This window comes from Glandiceps talaboti, chromosome 9, assembly GCF_964340395.1.
Source record: "Glandiceps talaboti chromosome 9, keGlaTala1.1, whole genome shotgun sequence".
Classification (NCBI taxonomy): Eukaryota; Metazoa; Hemichordata; class Enteropneusta; family Spengelidae; genus Glandiceps; species Glandiceps talaboti.
In genome coordinates this window covers 13751024-13778748 of record NC_135557.1, presented here as the reverse complement: position 1 = coordinate 13778748, position 27725 = coordinate 13751024, and the positions used below count along the sequence as shown (strand labels likewise).

The window sequence follows — 27725 nt, the reverse complement described above, 5'->3', positions numbered from 1 at the left end:
AGCTGGCATCAGAATTCATGTCTCCCAGTCAGGATGTTTTTATATCAGCAATTACACAGTCACAAGAAACTGGAACATCAGCGGAAACAGTGCGTAGGAGCGAAGATCTTGATGGATTCAAGGCACATTTGCTGATTTCCTACACAGCTACCTTTTCTCAAAAAAAATGTGAGCTGTTGATTCCTTCCTACTGTATAATCACCGATATAGTTACTGAAGACCTGCACTGTAATTTAGCGATTTTTCAGTTCCATGTTAATAAATACCATTTCAACATCCACAACAAAATTAACCTGCCTTCTGGGAGTAGTACTGTCCATTTGGTATTCCTAATTCAAATGAATTCTTAGTTCAATGTTTGGTGTCCATTCCTTGTCACATGCGCCGATGAGTCATGGTAAGTACTGGAGATTTGGGGAATAGTCATAAGAGGTGTTGAACTGTCACCACAATCACCTTCTGAGTTGACATCATCATCATCACCATCTTGACTTTGTGCGTTATCTATATTGTGCGTATTTGACGAGTTTCTCTCACTTGGAAGTGAGACTGTCAAATTAGTATCATTTTCTATACTAATCCTTGAAATTTCCTCATTTTCAGTTCTAGCAATTTGATAATTCAGTTCAAGTTCATCCTGCGATAGATGTAATTCTTCTAACGGTATACCGTCTATGAATGGCGGTGGTGGTGGGGGATCAGCACTGTCTATACTGTTGGATGTAAGTGGTTTATATTCATCTCTGTTCTGTGTAGTATTCGACGGTTCTTTATCCTCCTTGTTGAAGAATGCTTGCTCCACGGTATAGTAAACAGACATAAATAAAGCAAATCCACCAACGAGGCATAGAATCTGAGAATGAATAAAATACCAAATATTGACAATGACATTTTTAGTACACAGCAAAGCTTGTAAGTTATGCTCACTCTTCATCTAGATATTGATTTGCATAAATTTGATTAGATTAAAAACAAAAGTTTGTGATTGGCTAATGATTACATTATTTGCATATTATAAATTAGTTTTAAAACATGCCTCCAAAATCCAGTCCTATTACCTACTTTTCAGACATTTTCAAAAAAATTGTGCAATATTTGTCATTGATACTAATCACATGATTAATAGTCAAACACATGACGGGATCAAAAACATGGCACTGTTTTTAACAAAATAAGCATAAATTTTTTTGACTTGTGGCAAACTTTTAGTTTTGGAAAAACTGGAAAATGACAACGCTCAAAGCCCATAGTAGTCAAAGATAGATATTCTTCTAGACATCACCCCTTGTGTCAAAACTTTTCAAAGATTCTTTTGTTTTTTCTGATGTGGCGTATATATATTCACATCGTCATTCAAAACACAGCTTATTGCAGTCAACTTTTTACTTTTTTACAGTAATACACTGTGCTGTAGTTAAGAAAAGTAACTGATTGATTTTATCAACAAGTACAGGAGGTACACCCTACCTTGAGTGTCCTAGCTGATATCAGCTTAGATTCATCATAAGCCATTGGTAGTGGTGGTGGACAAGGTCGGGATATATTGCTATGTAAGTAGGCACCTGTCATGGCGTCTTCTACCTCACTGTTAGGGGGAGATTACATGAAAATGTGAACACAACTGAAATATTACATGTACAAGTACATCACTAATGTTTAACAGACCTGACCAGAGAGGGTTGTGGCAAGCCAGTCCCACCAGGCCTGTGGCAGACCTAATCTGAGTGAGCTGTGGTAGGCCTGTCTTGTCAGGCCTGTGGCAGACCTAATCTGAGAGAGCTGTGGCAAGCCAGTCCAACCAGGCCTGTGGCAGACCTAATCTGAGAGAGCTGTGGTAGGCCTGTCTTGTCAGGCCTGTGGCAGACCTAATCTGAGAGAGCTGTGGTAGGCCTGTCTTGTCAGGCTTGTGGCAGACCTAATTTGAGAGAGCTGTGGCAAGCCAGTCCCACCAGGCCTGTGGCAGACCTAATCTGAGAGAGCTGTGGTAGGCCTTTCTTGTCAAGCCTGTGGCAGACCTAATCTGAGAGAGCTGTGATATGCCTGTATTGTCTTGTCACAAATAGAACAACACAATGGAGAAAAGAAATAGGCTATACATCCAACTATATCTGTGGAGGAACGAAACAACTAACCTTTTCATGTACAACTATATCTGTGAAGGAAAGAAATAACTAACTATTTCATGTACAAGTTTATCTACGGAGGAAAGAGATAACTTACTTTATCATTTACAACTATTTATATGGAGGAAAGAAATAACTTACTATCTCCTGAGCATGAGTTCATTTGAGGTCATAGGTGAACCATACATGGTTAGCTTCCAATGATGTAAGACACCAGAATTAGTATTTCCTGCGTATAGATGAACATAATATATTTTAAATCAATGTTGCCTTTTAAGGGCAATAACATGAACAAGAGGAAGACATCTGACATAACAAAAACTTGAAAAGACAAAAAAAGTGAGAAAAAGCAATAAATTTTCTGTTGCTTGTACAGATATGGTGAGAACAATCATTACATCAGACTTGCCTTTATCTAGTAATATCAACTGCCACAATCCAAAAGGTCGTTCACCCCAACATCTTACAGTGGAGAAGGGCCAATCAACAAACCCTGATACAGACCTAGTTAAACAAAGAATACATAATAATTACATTGAAAGGTTTCATTTCTACAATTGTACAACAATTATTTGCTTGATAGCAGATGAGAGTATATAAGGGTGAGTGTGTGTGTGTGTGTGTGTGTGTGTGTGTGTGTGTGTGTGTGTGTGTGTGTGTATGTGTGTAGGTGTGTGTAGGTGTGTGTGTTTGTATGTATGTATGTATGTATGTATGTATGTATGTATGTATGTATGTATGTATGTATGTATGTATGTGTATGTATGTATGTATACCCAGTATATGTATGCATGATGTATGCATGATGTATGTATGTATGTATGTATGTATGTATGTATGTATGTATGTATGTATGTATGTATACCCAGTATATGTATGCATGATGTATGCATGATGTATGCATGATGTATGTATGTATGTATGTATGTATGTATGTATGTATGTATGTATGTATGTATACCCAGTATATGTATGCGTGATGTATGTATGTATGAATGCATGCATGTCTCTGTGTATGTATGTATGTATGTATGTATGTATGTACGTACGTACGTACGTACGTACAAATGTACGTACATATGATAATGTATGTATGTATGTATGTATGCATATGTGTGTGTGGGTGTGTGTTTGTCTGTGTCTCTGTGTGTGTGTGCACGCGAGCGTGTGTGTGAGTACATGTATGAGACAGTCATCAGTACATGTTGTTCTTGTATCACAAACACTGAATTGAAACACTTTAATACCAGCACTACAATAAATACATGACATGGCTGTTATACTGTTTAACTTGTCTTTACTTTTTACACAAACACCTAAATTACTTACTTGTCCTCCCTTCTCTGTGAAGCAATGACAGACGTCGTTCCAGATGGACAGATTAAATGAATCTCTAGATCTCCCCGTACTTCGTGTGATATCGACACTGTGACTTGAACATGCTCTAGAGTTGATAACTGAACCTCTGCTGCTTCCTTCTCTGTCACTGCAATCAAATCAAATTAATCATTACATCCTGGGTTTTCACCAAGTTTTAGGGGGGGGGGGGGGGCAAATCAAGTAAGTAAGGGGCCAACGAGGGGCAGAGAAGTTGTGGCAACAATAACAAGCCAATACTGAATTTAATCAGAATTAAGAAATTGGGACTGTCATGATAGTCTAACAGTAAAGGTCTCCTTTGAAAAAGCTATCTTTCAGTTACACAAACATCAAAAAATACTCAGCAAATATTTAGAAAGTAAACATCCATAGGTAAGCAAGTAGACAGCCATAGTTAAGCAAGTAGCAACTATATGGCCTTTGGTAAGAGTTGGTCTTGTTCACAAAATGTCATCTAAAAATCATAAGTAACAGTTACTGGTATTGGTCACAAAATGTCACCTAATCATATGTAATAGTTACTGGTATTGGTCACAAAATGTCACCTAAAAATCATAAGTAACAGTTGCTGGTATTGGTCATTAAATGTCATCTTACCTTCATAAGTAACAGTTGCTGGTATTGGTTTGTTTGATGATAAAGTAGGTGAAACCATTGATGTCATCCATGGTACATTATGCCATACTTTGGCTGCATTGACAAGTCTCCATGCATTCAGTAAACCAAAACCATGCTGGTGACTGTGATGAAAGTTGGCTTTATTTGTAAACCATACTGAGTTGTCTTCATCAACCTAAGGATACATAATCAAATTGACCACCTAAGTATGTGTACATTTAATGAATAGACCACCTAAGGATACATAATGAAACTGACCACAGTATGTGTACATATAAAGAATAGACTACCTAAGTATGCATAAAGATTAGTGTAGACCACCTAAGTGGATAATGAAATTGACCACACAATATGTGTGTACATATAGTGGAATAGACCACCTAACTATGGTGTGGATTAATGTCATTATGGGCACAATGCTTTTGAGCTAATTTTGACTAATGCTAAACTGATGAAGCACAGTAATGGAATTGGTCGGTCAATTTATATCACTTGTACTCTCTCTATTTCTTATATTTGACCTATTGTCTCTGCCTCTCTGCCTCCTCTTCCCCTCCCACCCGCCTCTGTGTACATGCCTGATTCACTCTGTATCTGTCTCTCTGGTGTTCTTGTTATTCTAACTGTATATTTGTTGTCTATGCCAAAGTTCGTGTGTTGTCTATATTTGCTTGCCTCTTTTTTTTTCAAGATTGAAATTGCGATAGTCTCAGTTACTCAAACTCTCACCACTGGGGGGGGGGGGGGGCTCTTCTATGAGACCACCCAGACAAGAGTCTGGGGACACCAAATTTCATCTACCCCGCCTAGGAGGCACATATTATTCCAAGTCATAAAAATGGGTTTGTTGTAATTTAGATATATCACTCACTTGAAAAGTGATAAATTGCTGTGAAAGTACCTAAATCCTTTAGCCTACAATGTTGGACGTGAAATATTCCCTAGCATGCACTGCTCTAGAAGCTACTTCCTGCATGGGCGAGTTGCAATCTCGTTTCCCAAGACTCACGCTTGGAGAGGTCTTGCAGGTAGAGCCCCCCCAGTGACGAGAGTCTGGGTAACCGAGACTAAAATTGTGGCAGAACTTAGAGTTCTTGTTAAAGAGACACTTTGAATTAAGATTAAAATTTAGGTGCGAAAGAGTTGTCTAGCAGAGATATAGAAAGAATTGGTCCAGAACAAAAGAATAATCCTATGTAATGGATCCACTGATAAGATAATTCTAATGCAATGACATGGGACTGAAACATGGCCCTTTAACTTGTTCACTACAGGAACACTACATTTTGTATTTCCGTCATTAAAATTGTGTGGATTCTTTTTTGCAAGGAGTGAAACCATTTCATAATGGGTAGGTCAGCTTACCAATGTTGATGTCATTACAATGATGTGTTGTACATCTCTCCATGTCAGGCAGGGTCTAGCTTCTAACATCAATGCAATCATACCAGCAGCCAGAGGGGCAGCAGCTGACGTCCCTGAGTGTTTAGTGGTACATCCTAACCCTTGTCCCAACAACCAATCAGTTGTCACCTGAAGTGCAAACACAGTGCAAATAGATCATTGTCTTGTAATATGGGTAAAACATGAAATAATGTAGTTGATTTATCTACTTTTCAAATAAACCAAAATGAATAAGGGTGTTATCAGTATACTTACAAGGCTATGTTGCAGGTGCTATTTGCATATTTACAAAGGTAAGTTGAGGGCGCTATTTGCATATTTACAAAGGTAAGTTGAGGGCGCTATTTGCATATTTACAAAGGTAAGTTGCAGGTGCTATTTGCATATTTATAAAGGTAAGTTGAGGGCGCTATTTGCATATTTACAAAGCTATGTTGCAGGTGCTATTTGCATATTTACAAAGCTATGTTGCAGGTGCTATTTGCATATTTACAAAGGTAAGTTGCAGGTGCTATTTGCATATTTATAAAGGTAAGTTGAGGGCGCTATTTGCATATTTACAAAGCTATGTTGCAGGTGCTATTTGCATATTTACAAAGGTAAGTTGAGGGCGCTACTTGCATATTTACAAAGCTATGTTGCAGGTGCTATTTGCATATTTACAAAGCTATGTTGCAGGTGCTTCATTGGCTTCCAGTATCTCATCGTATTGTTTTCAAACTTCTGCTCATCACTTACAAAGCCCTAAATGGAATCTTTCCACGATATCTCAAGAACTTAATTACACCTTGTTCTTCATTACGCACTCTTCGTTCATCGGATAAATGCCTTCTGCATACACTCAAATGGAATCTGGTTTCCTATGGTCGCCGCTCCTTCTCTTCAGCAGCTCCTGAACTTTGGAACTCTCTACCCCTGGACATTAAAACGTCTCCCAATGTTAACATTTTCAAAAGACGCTTGAAAACCCACATATTTCAGAGAGCTTTTTCATCTCCTTTCTAACTCTAAGCGCCACTGAACATTGTTTTCTTTGGATATTTGGCACTATATAAATTTATTAGATAGATAGATAGATGTGCATAGTTACAAAGCTACGTTGAAGGTGCTATTTGCATATTTACAAAGCTAAGTTGAGGGCGCTATTCGCATTACTTACAATGCTACGTTGAGAGCTCTGTCCACTACTAAATGTTACTGCTAACATAGATGCACATTCTTCTGCGTAAAATGGCATATGTCCAGTTTCATCGACAGCACCTGAAATAGATGACAAACATAACTTGTTGAAAAAATTCTGTACTGTTTTCTCAGACAGTGCTATCAATTGTTATCAGTTACAAAGCAACAGTACATTGTCCATGTTACTTTGCACAGGATTTCATATCGTAAAGTGTAGTGGTCATGTGCTGTACATCTTCTCTTCTGTAGCACATCTATTTTCTGGTACTGACAAACAAATTTGACACTAAAACTTAAAAGTTTTGAGGTTTTCTAAGGACAATGTATCATGTGTTAATCCCAAGGTATATCTTTGTTTGGTTTGTTCTCTTGTACCAGCTTGCTTCCCTTTCATCCCTTGTTGCAGTAAATGTTCCATCGTGGGGGAAGGTGGCTGATGTGTACAAGTGAATTAACTGCCACTGCATAATACCATGGCTTTACTTAACAGGAAAGGACATGGGAGTGGGGGGACATGGCAGGGGTAGGGGGTCTGACAGACTGCATGTCAGACCAGTGCACTTTAAAAAGGGGTAAAATGTAATAACAAAGGGCAATATATAAACACACAAATTAGTCACTATACTAACAAAATATTCCGGATATATTTTAAATGATTGTGTTTTTGGTCTACATTTTTTTCGACCACTCACCTATGGTTATAGTGTAAATAGAATTAGCATATCCATCAAAGTTGCAGTCATCTCCATAGCGACCACCGTTACCACTGGCAACAACAAAGAGGTTACCATAGCCCTTCCTGCCTGCAGCCACACCATGTTGTAAGGCTGCCTACAATGGTAATCACAACAAAATATGTAAATTGCGATAAAGCTTGATGAAATGAATTGCCTTGGTTACCTAGGCAACGTGTATAGCATTTGTACTCGCATTACTGTAGTAACTGTTTCAAAAGAGTGACGTGCAGTAGTTTGGAAATTTATGTATAAACATAAATATATAAATTCACAAAGAACACATTGTACTCACAGACAATAATACATGTACTACCTCGGTAGTTTAGTACCAATAGTTAATTGCAACAGTGTGCATGTACACAGTCACTATTTGTATTTTTCACTACAGTGCAATATCAAAACCATTCTTGCATATGCAAATGAGTGTGCATTGTTTTTTTGTACACAAAACTGTGTTTCGCATGGTAGGAATTTTACAGAAATTTGCTGTTGCCAATAGATATATGCACTAAAAATAGAACCGTTTTGCCATGTAAGTGCCAGTGTGGGTACTTAGGGGTACATTTGTATTGGCACTAATGTGCTCGAAATTCGAATTCGGTGTTCGAAAACACTACAAGTAAGACTAAATCAATCTTTATTACGCTACACAACTACAATACCACAAGAGAGTGTGGAATGGTACAGATTTTGAAAAAGCTGAAATGAAATATAAAAGGTTCACAATTGATAAAAAGTATACAATCAACTTGCTGCATGGAGCTACTGGAGAGCCAGCCCAGAGTCACAGTGTAACACCCTGGAGTATTCACTACACTTATAAAAGTACGACTTGACAGAACAAGGCACCAAAATGTTTCACCTGGGTTGGCTTTAGGTCAAACTATTTGTGAGCTTTGAAAACTGTGAGGCTCTTGTGACTGGATAACCTACCTTAGCAAGTGGATGTGGTCCATCAACTGTCTCCCCATCATCATCCGGACCCCAACTGTTTTGATAAATGAACATATAATGTATATAAGTATTCAGATATATAATATGTATACACACACTGTATACAAACTTCTTAACAGTTAGTCTCGGTTACCCAGAATCTCACCACTAGAGGGCCTCTATTATGAGACCCAAGACAAGACAGTATTTTTGGTAAATTTGGAGAATGTCGGTAACAGAAAGGGTTAAAAGTTGCATAGTTTCCCATACAATCTACCATAATTTGTTTGTGAATCCTGGTAAAATTACTGGGGAACACCGATAGATTTTCTCTGCTTACCACCCTTGGGGAAACATAATGCATAGATTTCCACATTGGAACTCATGCAGCACATTTTTTCCAAGTCATGGAGAATGGACTTAGTAGGTGCTTAGAAGGCATGCATTGACATATCAAGGTGTCATAATTTTCTATAAATATTTTTTCTTGCATTAAAAGTGTATAAACTCAACTTATGTCACTTTTACATTTGCTCGTTGTTATCAAAGTACCATATGCAAAATGGAGAACAGACTAGAGCTTCAAAACACAGCTTCAAACTCACCTCATAATTTATGCAAATTTTAGATTTAATATACATAATACACCTACTTACCTACAGCTATAGATGTCATTAATTTGCATAAATTTGTTGAATGCTGTGGCTTCCAGACTGTCAGTCATTGGGCCATCTAAAGCACGAATACCTGTAAGGATAGGGAGTCTTCACTAAGAATGTATTTTGGCATGTTTAGTTGCACCTGGGGCAGGAATTCTCATAAAGATAGGGAGACTTTTGGTCATAATACAAATAAATATATTACATTTCATTACATACATGCACATGTATGACCAGTGATTACTTGCACTGGTGTGTGTGTGTGTGTGTGTGTGTGTGTGTGTGTGTGTGTGTGTGTGTGTGTGTGCGTGTGTGTGTGTGTATGTGTGTGCATACTGTATTTACACAGAGCGCAACACTGACATTGTTGTGAACCTGCATGTGAATGGCGTGCAATGTTGCCATGATCGTTCCTTGCACACAAAATCATTTGATCGCATGGTATCATTTTTACAGAAATTTACAGTTTCAGATAAACATATAGAATAGTAACAGAACCTCATGGCAGTTCGAGTGTGGGTACTCAACAGTGCGCCCTCTAAGCCAATTTGATGCACGCCACCACTGACACACACAATTTCTAGTGACACATCAAAATTTGCTATTCCCCTAACTCTTACTATGTGGTGACTAAAAAGAAATGCCAGATTTTATCATTTTGGCTCGCAATAACAAAATTTGTCTATCATTACAGGGCACACTGGTACTCGTGTATTTGCACACATGCTTGCAGTGTTTTCGCTATGCTTATGAAAATATAACCATGCACAGACTGCTGCAAGCACTCAAACAAATAACCTCAAGTACATGTACGCCACACTTGCACTCATGCCGCATGGGGTGCTGTCATAATAGATCATATTAATTGCAACCAACGTATAAGTAACTATAAAGATCAAGAATTCTGTAAAAAAAAAAAAACTATGCCATTGACATGCAAGAAACATAAAATATCTGTTTCGCAGAGTTTACAAACATTCTGTGAAACATCCCCTTCTCAAAATTCTTAAGTTAGAAAAAACTATTTTAAGACCTAGTCGGTGTAGTTATTTCTGTAGAAGAACAAATACATTTGATTCTTACTTCAATTTCAGCATTGTGTATGTACAATGTATATCATGACACAGCACTTGCCATTAGATGGACCCCAGGGTTCAAAATTAACTGTTTTCTTTGGTAGTCCTAGCAGGCTACCAATTTTGGTAGTCCAAGGATGGTGACCAATAGTCCCATATTCCTGAACTGAAAACTGAGTTCCGGTATCGGAAATATGTTTATTAAAATACTTTCATGTCCGTAAATCTTCCATCCTTTAAAATCATTATATAATAAATGGTACATTGTAGCCAGAGTGGGCTACCTGCTGTAAATTTATGGTAGCCCCCATGACATTTGTAATCTGTGGACATGGAACTACATGTACTGTTAATTTTGAGCCCTGGACCCACTGCACAAAATGACCGTACCTGAGATTTCAGCGTTGAATGCGACACCAACACCACATACACTATTCCTTACGGCAGCTATTTCACCAGCACACCGTGTACCATGATGATTTTGACCTTTGGCATCCACTTTAGGCATCGGATCAGCATCATTTGAATTCAAATCCCAACTTCCTTCTTTGCTCTGTGAAAAATAAAGTCCACCATCCATATATGAAAATATCCATATACACGTATCTTGTCATAAATCTGAAGTGTTTAACTTTTCAGTGTTTCTGACGAAGGTTCTGAACTGTTAATCTTATAATGTGCCATCAGCCTTTGGTGCCTCCTCTCTACTTATTAACTTTTATTTTAATGTGTCAAACTTATGTCAGTGGTACCATTGCCTTTTGTTTTGTGTATCTATATTTAATGAGTACTATGAATAAAATACATGTAACTAACTAACTATGTATTCTGTTCATTTCTATTACTTATGTTGTGTTAAAATAAACGTATATAAGACTATTGTAGTAGTGTAATAGGAATTTCTAGTTTTGCATTAAAAGGAAAATGTTTTCAATTGAATAAAAAAAATTTTCACAAATTTACCATTATCAAACTAAAATTTGTTAATATTCATGCATGCCTTTAATGACTCTGGTCAGAGGAACTAGACTGTGAGTGGAGGTGTAAATGGTAACGATACTGTATAGGAACTAGACTGTGAGTGGAGGTGTAAATGGTAACGATACTGTATAGGAACTAGACTATGTGAGTGGAGGTGTAAATGGTAACGATACTGTATAGGAACTAGACTGTGAGTGGAGGTGTAAATGGTAATGATACTGTATAGGAACTAGACTATGTGAGTGGAGGTGTAAATGGTAACGATACTGTATAGGAACTAGACTGTGAGTGGAGGTGTAAATGGTAACGATACTGTATAGGAACTAGACTGTGAGTGGAGGTGTAAATGGTAACGATACTGTATAGGAACTAGACTATGTGAGTGGAGGTGTAAATGGTAACGATACTGTATAGGAACTAGACTGTGAGTGGAGGTGTAAATGGTAACGATACTGTATAGGAACTAGACTGTGAGTGGAGGTGTAAATGGTAACGATACTGTATAGGAACTAGACTGTGAGTGGAGGTGTAAATGGTAACGATACTGTATAGGAACTAGACTGTCAGTGGAGGTGTAAATGGTAACGATACTGTATAGGAACTAGACTGTCAGTGGAGGTGTAAATGGTAACGATACTGTATAGGAACTAGACTGTGAGTGGAGGTGTAAATGGTGACGATACTGTACAGGAACTAGACTGTGAGTGGAGGTGTAAATGGTAATGATACTGTATAGGAACTAGACTGTCAGTGGAGGTGTAAATGGTAACGATACTGTATAGGAACTAGACTATGTGAGTGGAGGTGTAAATGGTAACGATACTGTATAGGAACTAGACTGTCAGTGGAGGTGTAAATGGTAACGATACTGTATAAGAACTAGACTATGTGAGTGGAGGTGTAAATGGTAACGATACTGTATAGGAACTAGACTATGTGAGTGGAGGTGTAAATGGTAACGATACTGTATAGGAACTAGACTGTCAGTGGAGGTGGAAATGGTAACAATACTGTATAGGAACTAGACTGTCAGTGGAGGTGTAAATGGTAACGATACTGTATAGGAACTAGACTGTGAGTGGAGGTGTAAATGGTAACGATACTGTATAGGAACTAGACTGTGAGTGGAGGTGTAAATGGTAATGATACTGTATAGGAACTAGACTGTGAGTGGAGGTGTAAATGGTAACGATACTGTATAGGAACTAGACTGTGAGTGGAGGTGTAAATGGTAACGATACTGTATAGGAACTAGACTGTCAGTGGAGGTGTAAATGGTAACGATACTGTATAGGAACTAGACTGTCAGTGGAGGTGTAAATGGTAACGATAGTGTATAGGAACTAGACTGTCAGTGGAGGTGTAAATGGTAACGATACTGTATAGGAACTAGACTGTCAGTGGAGGTGTAAATGGTAACGATACCCTATAGGAACTAGACTGTGAGTGGAGGTGTAAATTGTGACGATACTGTACAGGAACTAGACTGTGAGTGGAGGTGTAAATGGTAATGATACTGTATAGGAACTAGACTGTGAGTGGAGGTGTAAATGGTAATGATACTGTATAGGAACTAGACTGTGAGTGGAGGTGTAAATGGTAACGATACTGTATAGGAACTAGACTGTGAGTGGAGGTGTAAATGGTAACGATACTGTATAGGAACTAGACTGTGAGTGGAGGTGTAAATGGTAACGATACTGTATAGGAACTAGACTGTGAGTGGAGGTGTAAATGGTAATGATACTGTATAGGAACTAGACTAGTGAGTGGAGGTGTAAATGGTAACGATACTGTATAGGAACTAGCGTCGTAAAAGACAAACAGGTATAAAATCTACAGTAAAATATTTTCCCTAAGATGTATAAACTCAGTATGTGCCCCTTCACTTTTTGAAGTCAGCAAATATTCCTGACATTCATATACATAAATCTATACTTACATAATTTTCTAGTATATCTGGATTATCCCATTCAAGCCCTGTAAAAAATAAATAAATAAATAAATAAATATAATTTCCTACTACCAAACAAAAAACACTGCAAAGTTTCAATTAGGTGGCACGATGTTTTTAATATATAACACAACAGTTTTTTTGTTATGAATTAAACAAATACATTGTAAAGTACAGACACTGATTCTCATCCATTTTAATTCGTTTATGATGCGATTCTTTATTTGCATTGACACATCCGTTGCATTTTATTGTTTAATTTATGGTTGTAGATCAATATATATTTCTATTTTATAATATTATGTTTTATTTCCCTCTGTATTTAAAAGGAAATATTTTCCATGTAAATGTTTATTTTAAAGTGGCCATATGGATGAGGATTTGATATTTATTTTGGATTTTTAATTTATAAAACAATTTTATCATGGCTTCCTACTTGGAAAATCAATGTGAAACAACATATGCCAAGTCCTTGTTTGTAACTCAATAAATTGCAAAAGCTTAATAAACGTGTAAAATCTTTGTTATTGTACGTACAATAACAAACTTTTTACGTATGCTTTAGCTTTTTGCAAAGTATTGAGTTACAAACAAAGACTTGGCATATGTTGTTTTATATTGATTTTCCAAGTAGGAAGCCGTGATAAAATTGTTTTATAAATTAAAAATCCAAAATAAATACCCAATCCTCATCCATATGGCCCCTTTAAAGCTGTTTAAAACTATTTTAATCTGATCCCTGGTCAGCAAAAGACGATAAAATAAATCATCATTATTATTATTATTATTATTATTATATCAAAACACAGTATAATATCTACACAACTTTGTTGACAGTTTTCATATTTAAATAATACAAACATTTGTTAATCTGAAGTGTTTTATTTTGACATCAAGTCAGGACCTTGAATCATATCACAACACTCTGTATGATCAACAAAAAACATTTTTTTTTTTAGCAGTTTAAATAGATTTGGTAAGGCCAAATAAAAATAGTTGTTTGGTTCCTTTTACCCGACCCCGTCTAGTTTTTCACACCCACCCTAAACTTTATTTTTACATATTTGAGAAAAATAATCATGATATCGCAAAAATCATGAAGTCTTGCAAGAAATAGTAGGTGCGGAAACTGACATCAACTTAAAAAGACAATATAAAACTATTCTTCCATTCTGTAATGGCTGTATACCTGATAGGCAGAAATGCACAACACAGAGACCATTTGGAAAACAATGGAAAACCTGAACTAGACACTCCTACATGAAAAAAATATAATAAAATTAAAAAAATCTACCTACCCACCTATTTAAAAATTCAATGTAATCGAAACCACACAATTTTTTTTAATGCCGAAACAGAAGTGTTTTATTTTGATGCTAAGTCAATAGTTCGATGACCTTCTAAGGTATTATTGTGGTAGAAATAAACCCTTCTTTTCTACAAAGAAAAGTATATTCATCTTTACACAGAATAAAAATTATGATTTTTTTTCCAAATTCTTTTAATTTTACACAACATTTAGTATGCGTTTCAAACAATCTAATTATCACTTTTTCCATTTTTATATCAATTCACTGCATTACATCCTTCGTTCTGTATTCAGCTCTTTGTGTAACTTCAGCCAATCAAAAACCTTGAAGCTGACTGGCTGTCTGTTGGTGTGTCTCTAATCCTAATTTGCATATGATGAACCTCATTTGCATATATCATGTGACATCGATTAACAAATGCGGCTTATGCAAACAGCTGTTACATGGTGTCCGATACTTTTAGTGATATAAATTAAGCTTGTAAAACAATATCTTAATACAATTCATAAAACTCAAATAACACACAGAAAAAAAAAGCAGGATAAAATATTACAATATTTTGAGTAACACTCGACACAAGAGAAGGTTTTTATGACCTGGTTGACCTGCAAAAAAAAATCACTGTTTGGTTCCGGTTTTCCGACCGCACCTAATTTTTTACTGCCGACCTTAAACTTTCTTTTATGTATTCAAGAAACAAATGACACATTACTGTTGACAATTATGAATGACATTTGTAAATGATATATAAACATATCAATATTTATTTAAGTGATACACAAATGAGAGCCAGTGTGTTGTTGAACCCATAGATCTCTACATGTACATGTCCTATAAAGGTGTAATTTCAACACATGAGGTCTTTATAGGGACTATTTTAGGTATCTGAGATCAAAGTCACATGACATCATAAAGGTAGTCACATGACATCATAAAGGGTAGTCACATGATGCCAGTCTCATGACTATAGTTAGCAACCAGATGTCACCATATTGGGTTCAAATCACAACTCAGCAACTGGTGAATCATAGCAGTTACTAATGTATAGATGACCTCAATATAACACATAATATGTGTATGTGCCCTCTAAGCAAATTTGATGAGCCACTAACACACACGTCATTTCTAGTGACGCACCAAAATTTGGTGTTCCCCTATCTCTTACTACATGTATGTAGTGATCTACAAGAAATGACAATTTTTATCATTTTGACTCACAGCAACAAAACTTCACTATCATTAGAGGGAAACACTGAAAATAACTAGCCTACATTAGGTGAATGTATCAATCATGCAGAGTGTAATCAATCAATCAGTTTATTTCATAACAATAAGGCCACAGGCCCAAAGAGCAAACAGTAATACAAACGTTTCAGTTCATAGAGGGAGATTCCTCTCTATTTTTCATTGCAAAATAAATAAATGAAGCTAAATTATTTAGATAAGTTATATTATCTGAATTCAAAAGTGAAATAAACTTATCATAGGAAGGGTTTAAACAAAACCACCTTGGTAACATTTCTTTACGAAGGTCCTTGTAAAGCGGACAAATTGCTAAGAAATGGTACTCGTCCTCAATACAGTACAAATTATGTGTAATACAGTATTTGCAAAATACAGAGTGTATAAAATATGCATGTACGTCGTCCTAGAGACCAAACACCTCCCTGGTGGAGGGTCTATGATAATATGTATGTATGTATGTATGTGTGTGTATGTATGTATGTATGGTATGTATGTATGTGTGTATGTATGTATGTGTGTGTGTGTGTGTGTGTGTATGTATGTATGTATGTATGTATGTATGTATGTATGTATGTATGTATGTATGCATGTATGTATGTATGCATGTATGTATGTATGTATGTGTGTATGTATGTATGTATGTATGTACGCATGTATGTATGTACTGGTATGTTGTTTTATTTCTACCTGAATATAAACCCTCTGCAGTGTTAAAAAAACTCAATAGTTTCATTATACAGGATATTACAATATTATAAACTCAACTCACCATCATCAATAACAGACACAGTAACTCCAGTACCTGTGATGCCATTGTCCCAAATGCCTGTTACATTGATGTCCATGGTTGTGTATTTATAATTGTGCTAAAAGATAAGAAAACAATCATTACACTATAGTACAAGAATTGCTTTCTGACTGGGCTATCAATGGACTAACGCAATGCTAGTAATACCAGTACAAGGCTAGTACTTGCAGATGTACTGTCTCACACTTTTACATGCATGCTACTTTTGCTAGTTGCTACATGTACAGTGTACAGGTACAAGGGTTAATAATAAAGAAGCGTGCTGATTGGTTATAGAAACCTTACAAGATCCTTGAGATTCAAGCGAGATTGTCTATTACACAGTGGTGTCTGATGTGGGAAGGTGGTGATCACTCGGAACAAAACGATGGAAACAGAGGTAAATAAAGGCATCTAGCTACTTTCACCACATCAGATTTTAATCAGTTTGATATTCTGCTATCCAAATTGACATTTTTAATTTTATTAATTTCTGCTATTGTTCCAAGTCTATTCTGATGACCATTCAGAGCTAGTCTCAAATGGAATTCCTATATACAGCATGATTAGTCAAATACATAATTAGACATATTTAAATCTCGCAATTAGGTCACATGATGAATCCATCATCAGATGTTGTCCAGACTCGTATGTCAATTATATTCAAATTTATGCTAATGTTTTGCATACATTTTAGTATAGCGAGGCGGGGGCTCATCAGAGTAGACTTGGGAATGGAGCAAAAATTCAAAATTTCAGTTACGATAGCGGAATAGTGTAGTAGTGATACTGATAGTGGTTCAAATCTACAGCTCGGCTATAGTTAGGATAGCGGAATAGTGTAGTAGTGTTAGTAGTTCAAGTCTACAGCTAGGCTATAGTTACTAAGTTAGGATCTAGCAGAATAGTGTAGTAGTGATAGTGGTTCAAGTCTACATCTAGGCTATAGTTAGGATAGCAGAATAGTATATTGGTGATATGTCAATTCCAGCACGTACTCTGGATCTCCTGGCCTACCGAGTACATATACAATGTATAGTCTGTTAACACCTGGTTAATTCAATGCTAACACTGTACAAGTACGACCACTTAACAAACATGTCAACAGCTGGATGGGTTACCCAAACCAACTCTACACATCTATATCTATTATAAACCTATGTATTTTTGCAACTAGAAAATTTTTTGTATTTGATGCAAATATTGAAAATACCGAAAAAGATGATCACCATAATTTGCATATTAACTTACCAGGTGTGAATATTAATATTCTGAATAAAAAATAATCACCTTAATTTGCATATTAACTTACCAGGTGCGGAAGATATTAATATTCTTAATATAAAAAAAGATAATCACCATAATTTGCATATTAACTTACCAGGTGCCATTGATATCGGTAATCTGGATCCTCGAAGTCCAATGACCTTTTAACACGTTGTCTTATCACCTGCTGATTAAACCATTCAACATGTTTATGTTTTGAAAGTTTATCTTCAATGTGTTCCTGTAAACTTTGTAAATGATCTAATGCTAAATCTGCTGTTTTGTCATACGTTGAGTTATTGTATGTTTCATGTATAAAAAGATAATGTCCAAATAGTTCACCAACTTGTCCCTTGTTTATAAGATCGACTTCACTGGCGACAAGATCTGCAACTTCGTCCAATATTGTTTCGTTTGAATCGAGTACAGAACTAAAATGTATTTTGACGGCCCATGATGGTGTTCCTTGTGCCTTTGTCGGTTTCTGTTGACCGGACTCAACTTCATCTGGAATGTAGCGTAGATATAAGGCACGAGTTGGTCGTGAATCAAAGATGTAATAGATGATGATCACCAGGGTAACAAGATGAAGCGATGAGTTGTGCACACACATGGTTCTCTCACTGGCTTACTTCCACACCTCATAGACAAACACTATACATACATATGTAGATTGGTGTATTTACAAACACTTTCACTCTGCAACAAACAAAAATTGGAATAAATTTTTTGACATTTACATGTATTGTGATATCCTGAATGATTAAATCCTTGGACACGATTTGAACCGTGATTATGCCTCAGTCGACCCAGCTGTATAATTTGTGGAGTCATGATGGGTGAATGGTTAGCGTGACCGGCTTGGAATCTACAGGTTGCAGGTTCGAGCCCCGTCACTGCCTGCTGTTTATTTCTGAGTGGCTAAAGTTCTTGGGCAAGATTTGAACCACGACTGTGCTTCAGTCAACCCAGCTGAATAACTGGGGTCCTGGTAGGATGTAGGTTGTGATGTGAAGGCTTTAATCCTATGCGCTTAAATGGCTGCAATGGATTGTATGCTCCCCAGGGAGTTGAGGAAGACTAAAGGGCCGTTGTGCCGTTCTGATCTGAGCCAGGGGTAATAATTGTAAAGCGCTTTGAGCACAGCGTGGGAAAGCGCTATATAAGAACCCAACATTATTATTATTATTGGGGACTTGGTAGGAAAGAGGTTGCAATGTGAATGCTTTAATCCTACATGTGTATACATGTGCTTACATGTACATAGAGGCTGCAATGGATTGTACATAGTACATTTTTGTATGCTACAAAGGGAGTTGAAGAAGGATAAAGGGCCAGTGTGCTGCTAGCTATACATGGTAAATCTATGCCTGGGGTAATAATATTGTAAAGTCCACAGAGCACAGTGTGTGTGGAAGTCTGGGGTCAAAAGATCAGAAGGTTTTTGTGAATAATTTTAACATGGGACTGTGTACATTTGTACATTGTAGTCTCCAACATTACACAAAAAGACATGTGTACATGTACCTGTATATTTATGAATGGTAAGCTTCTATACAATGTACACATAGGTACATTGTAAGTTGTAGATAAACATGTACATGTAACATGTTCATTGTACATGTACAAAAACGTAATATGTACACATGTACATGTATACAAGGCATCGTGCTATCATACTTACAGGACTGGTCCATACCAGTGATAATGCAGCATAGTAACTTAGCACCTCAAGCATACAGGTGAGTTGAATGAGTCAACAGGGGGATTTCCATGTTTGCTACATGCATACAAAATGTACATGTACACATGCGTGGTCCCCCTGGGATTCATACAAATCCAAGTGGAGTATATAATGTTATCAGTACTTAGTAGTGTAGTTTATTAAAATCTAACATTACAACATGTACAGATCTGTAAGTTATCATTTACAAGTTGTTGTAACAGTTTACCAACAGACATACAAATGTACATGTATAATGTACATGTACGTGTATCTACAACCCCACTACAAATTAATGTACAATGTACATGTATATCAACCACAGAACTACAAATGTACATGTATACATGGATGACGAACCAGTCACGAGAAGGTTCATGAACATGTCCTGAACGTATGACGACCTAGACTCACTCACAGCCCTCGGAGCTTCGCTTTACTAAAATTAAAGCTAAACAAATTATTTTGTATGTACCGATGCCAGCTATATAACCGTACTTGAATATCCTTGTACTGTGCTGTGACCATGATAGAGATAACCATTCGATGACGTGTGACTGTGTGTTTTCGCGAAAACACAGAGCGTCTCAGTCACAGGTCAACGAATAGTTATCTCTATGTGATCGATGAGGGTGCACAATACAAGGTACGGTCATGTAGTACGTTATGTAGATGGTATTGGTACATACAAAATAATTCATAGTGTCAATTTTAGTAAAGTGAAGCTCCGAGGACTGTGAGAGAGTCTAATGACAACCTACTTAAACGTGTATTATGTACTGATTGCACTGTTTATTCATCATCATTATGTTATCTTAACGAATAGAGCTGGTACCATATGTACCATATGTACCAAATGTACCACATTCACACTGACTCCAAACACACTATCCCTCAAGTACTTCCCCATACATGATGTACAACAGGTGACACCTACATGTACATTTGTATCTTGTTCACAATATTAGTGAAAACCACAGGTATTTATTTCAATTTCCAGTCAAAGGATTTTTTAATGAAGTTGGTGGTACCATATGCTTTCTTTTGTCATTTTTTGAACACAAAAAAAGATTATTTTCAATTTGTCAAATTTGAATTGTTAAATTTATAATCAAACCCAGCTGACACCTGGTGGGTTCGAACCCAGACTGCAGAGGTAAAAGGCATATTATGAGCTAACTGCTCAGCCACCGACAACCCATGAAATGATACCTCAATTTGTGAACAGTGTAGACTACATGTACATCAAAGTACATGTAAAACGACCCATCATACATGAACATGTACAGTAACTTGCGTTTGGAAAATTATTCCGTTTCACATTTCAAAAGTCAGGTCCAATGACCCAGCCCAGCACCGAAGCATGGAGTTTATGATTCATTGTTACAAATGTATGGACATGTACATCTCACAAACAATGAAACATGCTCATGTATACAACTGCACATGTAGTAGTGTACAAGTACATTTTTGTACAATGTAGTATGTGGCTCACAATAAAACACAGTATTCATCATTTTGACCCAGGACAACAATTTTAATCTAATCAAAATAAAAAGAATAAATCCAAGTAGAGTTTAATATACTGCACAATTACAGGTTACAAGCTGTCGACCAAAATCCTAACCTAAGGTAGTTGACAAAAATCCCAGACTAAAGTAGCCGGCAATGATCAATCCTAGTCCAAAGCAGTTGGCAAAAATCCTTACCCAAGTACTACATTGTACATGTAAGTAGTGAACGCAATCCAAGCCCAAAGTACATGTAATGAACAGAACACACGTACTAACTTTATAAGGCTTTCTAACTACAACTAGTGATGCAATTGAAAAACAGCTTTATTTAAAATACACTGTATTAATGTCTGATATTATAGTCTCTTGTAGAATTTACATTGTGACATCTGTTGTTCACTGGTAAAAGTCATGATACTATTTTACGCTGAGGACTGCAGTCTAATTGTCAGGCTTTCTAGATTTATATTAGGTGACTGAAGGTCATATTGCACCACAGCTGCACACCAAAGGTGCTGTATTAGACTAGCACTGTATTACAAATGTATGTGTACATTGTAGGTGTACTGTCATTTTCAACTTTTGCTCAGCTACCTTCTGTGAGTAGATCTAATGTCTTGTTACAAACGTAGACTACGCGGTTTGTAGTCTAGCTACAGGTCCGACTTTCTAGATTTAAGTTAAGCCAATGAAAGTCACATTACACCAAAGGCACTGGACTACATGTACATGGTGTAGTGCTGTCACTCTTCTGAGTGCAGATCTGACATCTTGTTACAAGACTAATAGAGGTCTGTAGTCTAGCTGTCATGCTTGGTCTTTACATGTATATTAAGTCAATGAAAGTCACATTACACCAATTGTACTAGGACTGTCATCTTGCTGAATACAGATCATCCCATGTCTTGTAATACAAGACTAAGCAGTGTGTACATACATGTAATGTAGTCTAGCTGTCAGACTTTCTCTAAGAGGTTTCTTTCAGAGATCCTTACATGTACACGTTACTTGTTAACAAAACAACCAGTATTGTACAATGTACGTGTGTAACGTTTCTTTTTGCTTTTCACTCAAACTTGTAACGAATCATGGACGTATCACCCACAACGTACTTCACAAGTTTAACAGCCATGTACAAGTATTATGCTATAATAAACATGTATACAAATGTACATCTCTGCAAGCATAATTCATACATTTTGTATCACCATTTCGCGTGTTTCGACTAAAATATTTTGAGCCCCACACACCAATTACATAGGCATGGTTGTCATGGGGTATAGAACAATAATCTAAGTAATGAGATTTCTACTCACACAGTCAAACCATTTCTTGGAAGCGTATTCCTAAATTTTCGCCAACATCTCGTCAGCATCGTCAGGAAAATTTGTGAATCCTTCCAAGAAATATGTTGACTCTGTGAGTAGAAATCTCACTACTAAGTATAAACTCTGCATACACAAACATTCATTCTCGAACAATAGTCTTGTAATGTTAGACCTAAAAAAAATAATTGTTTGGTTCCGGTTACCTGACCCCACCAAGCTTTTCACTGCTGACCCTAAATTTGTTTACGTATTCAAGAAAAAAAATATATAAAATCACAAAAATTGTGAAGTCTCATGAGAAATAGTGGATGCGGAAACTGACAAAATAAAACTGTTCTTCCAATCTGTAATGGCTGTACGTCTGATAGGAAGAAATAAACAACACAGAGACCATTTGGAAAACAATGGAAAACCTGAACTAGACACTCACACAGCAAAAAAAATATACAATAAAATAAAATTTACCTACCCCACCTATTCTAAAACTGTGCGTAATCGCAACCACACAATTTTTTTTATTATGCCTTATGGGTAACATTTGTTTTTGTACAGTGGTCAAAATATACATCATGTGCATGTACTTCATTCTAAATGTATGACCCTGACCAGACCTGACACCTTATTCTCCTATCCCCTCCGTTTAATTCAAGGGAAATGAGTCACACAACATCGCTATGAAGTCATACAAGCTGCTACCATCTACCATATTATGAATACACACATTTTGTAAAGATCAACAATATACATCATGCAGTAGTCCCCAACCTACATATACATGTAACAATTGAACATTATATGAACCACAATGGCACTGGCAGATAAACCATCCAGACGTAAACACAGCCAGAAAGTAAAAGTTTCAAAATGCTGTCATAAACAACTAGTATGACCAGCTTCACCAGACAGTTGTATTCGTAGATACTAAATTACTATATTGATACTTATGAACATCTCCAAAGTTAAGCTCTCTGGTATCTACAGTTGAATTAAAAGCATACAAATCTCACATCTCTTGTAATAAGTGGTTTATTTACCCAAGCGTATAAATCATCATTGGATGTATCAGTTATATTTCCATTCCATGGTCATACTGAAAATTTTGGAGGGAAATTCCCGGAAATTTCGAACTAATCGAGAATTTATTATGCGGTTCCTTCCAGGACCTAATTTTAGACCAAACATCATAGAAAATTGTGTAAAGTGGACCCCATTTTAGACTCCTTATCTCTAAAAATACAATACCATTTTAGACCAATGGTTGAAAAACCCCACCCCAAAGGGCAGCACATACGTATACCAAATAAGCAAGAGTACCCCCCCCCCCCCCCATCTCACCCCTTACCAAATGACTGGTCTTCTCACCATGGCAGTACCACCCAGGTACTTCCATGTTCTAATTTTAAAATTAGTAACATGTGACTCAGACCACAATGTGACAGTGGGAAGACGGATTAAGAGCCCATTGCACACCTAATACAACAGGCGTTTCTTGTCTGTCTTTTTAGTGGTCTGACCATGTGACTATAGGAGACATTAGAGGACTTCTATTGTTTACAAATTACACTTAGAACATCTGACAACACAATGTCTATTGTTTTCAGGACCAATGGCTACATTGTAGTTGAGAAATAGTATTAATATGATATAATGTACATCATGCCATGTAACAGCTGGCTACATCTACATGTTGTATACACAACAAGTGTACATACATAATGTTTGTTATGTCGCATCCATATTATTGGCAAGGCTACATATGGTATAAATACTCAGTGTAACATTGGAAAGTGAGTTCAAAGGTCGCATGCAGAGCTACCTGTGTTCCCGTGTGCCTTCTTATTTAGCCAATTTGGGGTGCCACTGACCATGGAAGGTTCTACTTCCATGCACTGACGCACACAATTTCAAGTGACGCATCAGAATTAGGTGTTCCCCTATCTCTTATTATGTGGTGACTCACAAAAAACGTCAGTTTTGAAAAAAACATCATTTTTTTTATCATTTTGACTAACAACAACAACATTTTTTTGTATTCGAACTTTTGTCTTTTCTTTCGTTATTGTTTAACTTTGGTGAAATAAAGATTCATTCATTCATTTGGCTATCAACAGGTGGCACACTGCTGTGTTCCCTTGTCATTTTGCAGGGGACCCCCATCAAAATTATGGTGTAATGTATTGGAAACTACATCATATGCCTGTTTTACCATATTTCCCCCTTTCTGTTCTGCGGTTCCCCAACCTATGGAAGTACCACCTGTACATGGTACTTCTAATGTATGCCCAACCCTCAGACAACTACAAGAAATTTATCTTAGCTGTCTGAGCCCAAGCTTAGGCCTAAAAAAAAATTGTTTAGTTCCCCACCCGACCCCATCTAGTTTTTTACTGCCGACCCTAAATTTTATTTATGTAATCAAGAAAAAATTATAAAATCACAAAAATTGTGAAATCTCACAAGAAATAGTGGATACGGAAACTGACATCAACTTAAAAAGACAATACAAAACTGTTTTTCCAATCTGTAATGGCTGTACATCTGATAGGAAGAAATAAACAACACAGAGACCATTTGGAAAACAATGGAAAACCTGAACTAGACACTCACACATGAAAAAAAAATAAAATAAGATAAAAAATGTACCTACCCCACCTATTCTAAAATTGAGCGTAATCAGAACCACAAATTTTTTTTTTATTACTACTATAGTAATATTAGGCCATAGCAAAAACACTGCAGTAATGATTTACAGGAAATGGGTATGTACACTAAGTCACATGATTTACACCTCTTGGAACCTACAGAGACAATTAAAAACACTAAATGTTGTGTATGATAAAGTCTGGCACATTGCATAATTATTAATTTATGCACCATAGATATGCTATTACTATTAATGGTGAGTAAGTAAGTTCTCATTTCCCTTGCTTCTGAATTTGAAATGGCACAAGCCGAGATAGTTTTTTTACTCAAGTGATAATACTTATATCAAACTTAAATTACGTAACAGTATTTTATTTCTAGTTATGTTAATGTGGATGTAATCTTCTATGATGTAGGCTGGCACTGTTACAACTGTTGATTACATAGTGAAGATTTCATCAACATTGTTTTATACGATATATATGTACAATGAATTTGTCATCAGATCATTTACATGTATAAGATAACATAATGACAGGGTTGAGAGTGCAAATGATGGTGAACTACATGGCAGGGCTTGAAATTAACTTTTTTTCTTTGGTACATGTACATAGTCTTAGTGGGCTACCAATTTCAGAAAGTGGTAGCCCAAGGATGGTGACCAATAGTCCCATATTCCTGAACTGAAAACAGAATTCCTCTATCGGAAATATATGTGTTATTAAAATACTTTAAGTCCATAAATCTTCCATCCTTTAAATCATCACATAATCAGTAGTAGCCTGAATGGGGTACCAGCTGCAAATTATGGTAGTCCCATGACAAGAATTGGTCGTCTGTGGATACGGGACTACTGTTAATTTTGAGCCCTGATGTCACATGTACATGTATACTTGGTCTTCAGTGAGTAGAAAACAGTGAGTCCCATTTATTACTAGATTTAGCAGGAAATACAAACCTTGCACTAGTTGTCTAGAAAGGCTGTTGATCAGAACATCGTTATATCAGTAGTAGTCAATTAAATCTAGTTTTGAAGGAGTGGAAAAGTCTCTCCTCACAATATCAAGCAGACATATACTGATACAAAATAACATTGGGTGTCTCTGATCTAAGTTGACAATATGTTCTTATCAGTTTGTTTATGTCTGTGAAAGTTACTCATATTGCCATATACAATATGTTATAACTTTCACAGACATAAACAAACTGATAAAAGCATTGTATGCGTCTACATCTGAGACACTCACTATTGTTTTTGTATTCATGATTAATAGTGTGACAAGAAGAAGACTTTTCGGCACCTTCAAAGCCAGTTTTAAAAATCTACCACTGATAAAAACAAAAACAACAATGATGTTCTGATCAGCAGCATTTCTCGACAACTGGTACAAAGGTAGTATTACATTCAAAAACCTTTCCCTGAACGATTTAATTGTTGTCTCTGCTTATATAAAATGCTCAACCTGGTAGCAAGTGGGTACATTAAGGCCAGGGCTCAAAATTAACAGTAAATCACATGTCCAGCGACTACCATACATGTAGTATCAATTCTTGTCATGGGACTATCTGGCCATCACTTATGGAAGATTTACAGGCATGAAACTTTCAAAGTATTTTAATAACACATATTTCCAATAGAGGAACTCTGTTTTCAGTTCAGAATATGGGAGAACTCTGTTTTCAGTTCAGAATATGGGAGTACTGGTTACTATCCTTAGACTACCAATTTCTGAAATTGATAACCCACTGGGTCTATCAAAGAGAAAAAGTTAATTTCAAGCCCTGATTAAGGGGACCAATAACTGGGCCTTTCAGAGTAGACTGAAGTGTATGTATAAACACTAGACTTGTGCAAACCTTGACTCCAATCAAGGACCAACACATTTAGGTATATATCCTGTATTGTGTATGGTCTCGTCTGACAAAAGATGTAGTTCCTACCATGGAAGTATAACCCACCTACTTATACTTCCATGTTCCTACCAACTACTAACTCAAGGTGAGGTCAAGGTTATCAAGGTCAAATTACAATTGACTGAGCACTCTAGTTAATACTATTCACTGTTGTCGTTTCACAAATAGCATGTCATTGAGCAATTCTCTAGAAAGGTATGCAGTATTTTAGCAGGTAAAATCTACCTGAGTCTCCCAGATATTTAATATGGGTCCCCCATCTAAGTTATGGTATTGTCTTGAACACTTTGCCAGGTTGCCAATGCCTACATGTATATTGCCCAATTTTACCAGATTGCGCTCCTCTGTTAGCGGGGTCCTAGATTTAGCCAAGTACACAAGTTTATATATTAACATGTTGATATTTGGTGGGGTACTGATATCGTCAGACACATGTCTCTCTATCTGAACATGGAGGTAGGAAGGCCCTTCCTACCTACCTGCCTACCTGCAGTCATTTGAGCATGGTATACTTCCATGATCTGAGATACTTCAATTAGTTGATCCAAAAAATGGATGTACTACGACTACGTGGTAATCAAGCTATTCGTTTACATGGCGTGATCGATTGCTAAGTTCTTTATGTGGTTTTACCATCACTGACGACAGAGTTTGGGATTATACCAATAAATCATATTAGTAAACAATTACAATGCTTCGACCGTTGTATTGAGGTCAAATCATACCACACACTACCCTGCTATGCGACGGACTAGACTCGATATGCGATGGACCTACTTCCCTGGCTAATTGTATGATCGGATCCGATCACACCCCCTACAACACTGTCGATCGCTCATCGAAGCACTGGAAAACCTAAAATATAAATCGTACACACTTGTGAGTCATCTTTGGACTTACCTTCTGCTATTTAGCTCACCATTTTCACGCAGAGTCTACCAAATGTTT

General features: G+C 36.6%; 1 protein-coding gene across 1 annotated transcript; it reads right to left on the bottom strand.

Moving 5' to 3' along the window:
• Positions 1–224: 224 nt before the first annotated feature.
• Positions 225–27725, bottom strand: LOC144440195 (proprotein convertase subtilisin/kexin type 7-like). The gene is made up of 16 exons (XM_078129494.1): positions 27678–27725; positions 17771–18354; positions 16372–16468; positions 13036–13073; positions 10503–10665; positions 9034–9124; positions 8378–8432; positions 7400–7538; positions 6685–6785; positions 5487–5654; positions 4101–4296; positions 3453–3609; positions 2533–2627; positions 2265–2352; positions 1468–1585; positions 225–853 (listed from the first exon to the last, which is right to left on the bottom strand). Exons 2-16 carry the CDS (start codon positions 18266–18268, stop codon positions 347–349), a joined length of 2511 nt encoding a protein of 836 aa, XP_077985620.1. The 5' UTR covers positions 18269–18354; positions 27678–27725; the 3' UTR covers positions 225–346.

Bases quoted from the DNA above. Each gene is read 5' to 3' on its own strand.
- LOC144440195 (XM_078129494.1), bottom strand. From the start codon at position 18,268: ATGTGTGTGCACAACTCATCGCTTCATCTTGTTACCCTGGTGATCATC. The intron at 5,655-6,684 runs GTAAGTAATGCG...TTTGCACTTCAG, and splicing joins AGAGCTCTCAACGTAGCATT to GTGACAACTGATTGGTTGTT. The intron at 4,297-5,486 runs GTAAGCTGACCT...ATGTATCCTTAG, and splicing joins TTGTAATGACATCAACATTG to GTTGATGAAGACAACTCAGT.